We start from the raw sequence: 5,000 nt of genomic DNA, 5'->3' as shown, positions 1-5,000 counted from the left end.
CAGGCGCACATCTGCACGTATACACACACACACACACACCCCTTACCTGGGATAACTGAGATTGTTTTCAACGCTCTGAGCACTCTGAAAGTGCGCAGAGCTGACACATTGCCTAGGTGTACAAACTCAGTTACATACCTGTTGGATTAAATCAAGAGTTACCACAAATGTACACATACAAACACGCATATGCGCGCGTACACATGCACACACTCTCTCTCTCTCTCTCTCACACACACACACACACACACACACACACACACACCGACCCACACACATGCACAAACAAACACACACGCACGCACGCACATGTGGCACTGCTTACATTTACAGTTTGTGTTCACATTGTAATGATGTAATTGAAACATATAAGTGCATTCTGTACACCTGGCCACTGTAATACTGTAGTGACAGTGACACTGTAATGCTGTAAAAACAGTGACACTGTAATACTGTAAGGGGCATAAGCAGCACAGGACACAGTAACAGAAGGAGACACTAAGGCACACGCACGCCATCAGGATGACACTGAAGTCTAGCCAGTTCCAGGGGTCACGCAGAAATGTGAACTTCCCCACACAGAAGCCCCGGGCCAGGATCTTAATCAAGGACTCAAACGTGTAGATCCCAGTGAACGTGTATCTAGAGGAGAAAGAAAAAACCAATGCATTACAAGAAAACTTTTATCCATGAAGAAATATCAGACACAACACAGCCAGGAGCCAGCAGTGGTCAGACAGTTGCCTTCTACACTCCAGACATGTGAAACACACACACACACACACACACACACACACACACACACACACACTGACTTACTCTACATTCTTTGCCCAATCTGGAGGACTGCTCAGTGTCATGAAGGCGCAGTTGGTCAGAATGGTGCACATGATCACAAAACTGAACATCGTGGATATAAGTCAAGGAGCATACACTGAAACTCTCTCTCTCTCTCTCTCTCTCTCTCTCTCTCTTTCTCTCTCTCTCTCTCTCCTCCATTGCACAGTGGATCACACTCTTATCATATTTGGTGCGCTGGAAACTATGGAAGGATATGAGTGCACCAGCACTTTGATGGACAGTCTTCTCAGAGGGTTAAACGGACTGAGGATGTAGAGAGCAGGCGTGGCGTTGAAACGGAAGATAGTCTTCCCCCGGTTCAGTACTATAAACGTCTGAAACACACACACACACACACACACACACACACACACACACACACACACACACACACACACACACACACACACACACACACACACACAACTGAGTTCATATATTCCCCTTCTCTCCCTCCCTCTGTCTTCCTCATTTTATCTCTCTCTCTCTTTCTCTCCATCTGTTCATCCCTCTTCCTTGCTCCCTCCCTCTCTTCTGTCCACATCTCTCTCCCTCTCTGTCCATCTCTCTTCTTCTGTCTCCCCATCTCTCCCTCTCTTCCCACCTCCATCACTCACTCCAGTCTCTCTCTCCCTCCACCTCTCCCTCCTTCTCTCTCCCTTGACCTCTCTTCCTCAATCTCTTTCTCTCTATCTCCATCTCTCCCTCCACCTCTCTCTCTCTCTCTCTCTCTCTCTCTCTCTCTCTCTCTCTCTCTCTCTCTCTCCCTTTCTTCTTACTGTTTGGTTGCTGTAGTAGGTGTCCAGATCCTCCAGAGGAACTGACACCAGTCCGTGTGGGATGTCCCCATAGATGAAGGGCAGGGACTTCCCCGCCTCCAGGTCGCTGTTGGGCTTGGGTCCGTTCTCGTCATCTTCCTCGCTGCCTCGCTCGCCCTTGGGCCGGCTGGCTGCCTCCTCGGCGATGCGGCGCTCGATGGCAGCGAGCGACTCGGGGACGAAGGGCCGGAAACTGTCAGGTCCGGGAGGAACAAGCAGCTGGGCGGCCATATTGACATCCTGCTCCGTGAGCTGGACCCACTAGCCTCTGTCACAGCTGGGGCTGGGGAGAAACACACAAGCACCAGGGGCTTAGACCTGGGCTTAGACCTGGGCTTAGACCTGGACTTAGACCTGGGCTTAAACCTGGACTTAAACCTGGGCTTAGACCTGGACTTAGACCTGGGCTTAAACCTGGGCTTAGACCTGGGCTTAGACCTGGGCTTAGACCTGGACTTAGATATGGGCTTAAACCTGGGCTTAAACCTGGGCTTAAACCTGTGCTTAGACCTGGACTTAAACCGGAGCTTAAACCTGAGCTTAAACCTGGGCTTAGACCTCTCCACACAGTAGGGCCCAAGGGTCTGGGCTGCCAACAGCTGTTTTCGCTTCACCCTTCCACCAAGCCGAAGGAACAACTTCATCAAATGAAACTAAATGAAACTGAAAAATAGGATTTTGTTGAAGTATTATTTTCCATCCATTTTGCAAAATTGTACATTGTTGTTAATGACTAATATGTGCTATTGATTTAATTAGCCTGGTCCTTTGTGCATCATCGTCTCTGCAACCGTGCTTTCAACCTGAAGGACATTTCTGGAAAAACATGTTCCAGTTGTTTGCTGAAAAGGAGCTTAGTGACAGTCTGAAACTAGATTTTTCTTCCAAGCAAGTGGACTGCACACACATATAGAATGATCACATTGAGAACTATGAGAATAACCTTAAAATGATATTACTTAAAAATGATATGTTAACAACTGTGTTCTATGTTACATGTTCTTTTAACCTAATTCTCTTCAAATGGAAACGTTCAAAGTAAAGGAGATGACTGAGATTCTCTTGTCAGTTTAAACACGTCTGCAGCATCACGCTATCAGCAAATCTCTACCCAGAACCTTGAAGATCCTCCATGATAATGCCACAATATTGGACACTTACTAGATACATTCTATAGATAAAAAGGTACTGACAATGATCTGTTGTGCATCACAACCCCCTGGGAAACTGAGCGCCAGCGACCTCTGCTGGCCTGACGGGGTAAGCGGTATTACAAAGTACATGTAACAGCATTAGTCAGGATACAAAAAGGTCACATATCTGTGACAGTTAGATGAGGTTTATGGCGGTGGGAGTGAAGAACCTGGATTTACATCCATTTTTCAATATACACCCACTTTTTTGACCGGTTTGCAATTGACATGAGTACAATTTTCTGCAGAATTTTTAAACAGACCAGTCCATGATTTTCTATCACCAAAGAGTGTTTTAATCCGTGTCTTCCCAGAAAGCACCACAGATTCAGTGTACAAAAATGTTCTTCTCAAGAATGCAAAACCCATTCTAAACCTCTCAGGGATGTATTCACTGGTGGAGATATCCTGCAGCCAATGTGGTTGTCCCTAGGAAAGGGACATCAGATTAAAATGTTTCAGAATAAGCATAGAAAGAGAGAGAGAGATAGAAAATAGAAAATCAGTAATCTGTAATGGACTACATTTCCCAACTCTGCCAGAGTTGCTGCTGTGTCCTCAGCTGGACACGTGTCCTCAGCTGGCTCTGTCCTCACGTGTCCTCCTCTCATTCCCATACCAATTCACAATTCCTAAGTATATTTGTATGCGGAGATACAGTTAGTGGTACAAAGTGAGAAAAGAAATGATATTGAGAGAAAGAAAGACAGAAACACTCAGAGAAACCTTTGATTGCTGGTCTTTTAAATGGATTTCCATAAGCCCATCAGTGGAAAGTGAGTTACTGTTGAATTACTGTTACTATTATCAAATTACTGTTACATTACGCGGTAAATTGAATGCTGGAGTCATTCTAAACAGTGGTATGGTCCATACTGCGTTATTCGTCCACACCGACATATGAGAACAACCAAATATCAATCCTATCGGATGCTTGAGGTTGGTCAGGAGTAGCAGTTGCTTCTTCTTATGCCAAATGAGTGTGTGATTCTCACTTTCCAGACATGTTACCAAAACACGTTGTATCTCCACTCACTGGTCACTTCATGAGTTACATCTACCTGATAGGTGAATTTTCTAAGTGGCCAATCCCAGTATGCAACTCTTGGTATGCACAATGTAACCATCCCGATCCCCTTTCCCCGCTGCTCAGTTTCGGACCCCAGGTCACTGGTATGTATACATGGTTTCCTGCAGGTTACTGCAGATATTATTTGGACAGCGGGAATGCTGGCGTGTTGATGTGATTGTGGGTGAGCTGGCGCGTGGCTCTCAGCTGCACGGCCAGGACACGTGTCAGTGTCACTGCTGGGGTGGAAGTGATCTGTCACTCAAACATCTCCAGCCTGGTGTGCTCCAATATTCTACAGCTGAGGAAGAGGTGGACGAAGGCCAATTCAGGCTGCACAACTACATTGGGACATTGCAATGACTATGAACTTCCTGAGGTTTGGACTTCTCATGACATGACCAGATGAATTACAAAAAGTCATTTCTAATGACTCCCTCTAAACTGATATTGCCACGCTCCCTATAACTACGTTCCCCATCAGACACCTGCAGGCAGCCTGCCTGTCACTCCATCCAGTTCCACCAATCACAGCCAGCCCCTTCGATCCACCTCCCCAGATTTTTGAATGTTTCCACCTGTTCCTGTTTCCACGTAACTGTTGTGAGGTATTACCACGCAGCACCAAGGCGTTCCGAGCAGTCCCTGTGTCTGTCTCCCTGGTTACCAACCGTTCGCCTCCTGGTTTTCACCTTGGCCCAATCCCTCTCGGCTTCATCAGGCTTCTCTCAGTACTCTCGGTTCTGTGTTCTGTGTTCTCTGTTCTGTGTTCTGAGTTCTGTGTTCTATGCCCTGTGTTCTGTGTTCTGTGTTCTCTGAACTAATATCTCATCTACCCTTGTGCCTATCATGTTTGTCGGGATCCTGCTTCTGTTTAATGACAAACAGGTTTTGGATCAACCCTCTCTGAATAATCCTAATTTTATCTACAAGTATCCGTTGCTCTACAGATATCCCCAATCCCAACTTACTCAGACACATCCAGACCACAAGTAGGAAAATCCAAACTACAAATAGTCATCATAATACCACAGTTTCACAGATTTCACTGTAACCTGACAAGTATGCAAAGAACTATTT

At 46.1% G+C, this 5,000-nt stretch overlaps 1 protein-coding gene across 5 annotated transcripts in view; it reads right to left on the bottom strand.

The window, feature by feature from the left end:
• Positions 1-5,000, bottom strand: part of scn1lab (sodium channel, voltage-gated, type I like, alpha b) — a 34,103-nt gene that overhangs the window by 24,900 nt on the left and 4,203 nt on the right. For 4 of the 5 annotated variants that reach the window (XM_077015612.1, XM_077015616.1, XM_077015614.1 and 1 more), the window contains exons 2-5: positions 1,620-1,941; positions 1,058-1,175; positions 820-910; positions 514-642 (exon numbers count right to left, since the gene is read on the bottom strand). In XM_077015612.1, the coding sequence (XP_076871727.1) occupies positions 514-642; positions 820-910; positions 1,058-1,175; positions 1,620-1,889 (608 nt within the window). In that variant the 5' untranslated portion in view covers positions 1,890-1,941. Of the gene's footprint in view, positions 1-46; positions 139-513; positions 643-819; positions 911-1,057; positions 1,176-1,619; positions 1,942-5,000 lie in introns of all 5 variants that reach the window. The other variant, XM_077015615.1, reaches the window with a different exon arrangement.

The sequence above is a fragment of the Brachyhypopomus gauderio genome, chromosome 8 (genome assembly GCF_052324685.1).
Source record: "Brachyhypopomus gauderio isolate BG-103 chromosome 8, BGAUD_0.2, whole genome shotgun sequence".
Classification (NCBI taxonomy): domain Eukaryota; kingdom Metazoa; phylum Chordata; class Actinopteri; order Gymnotiformes; family Hypopomidae; genus Brachyhypopomus; species Brachyhypopomus gauderio.
Note: the sequence above shows the minus strand (reverse complement) of the source record. Positions and strands in the feature narration are given on the sequence as shown.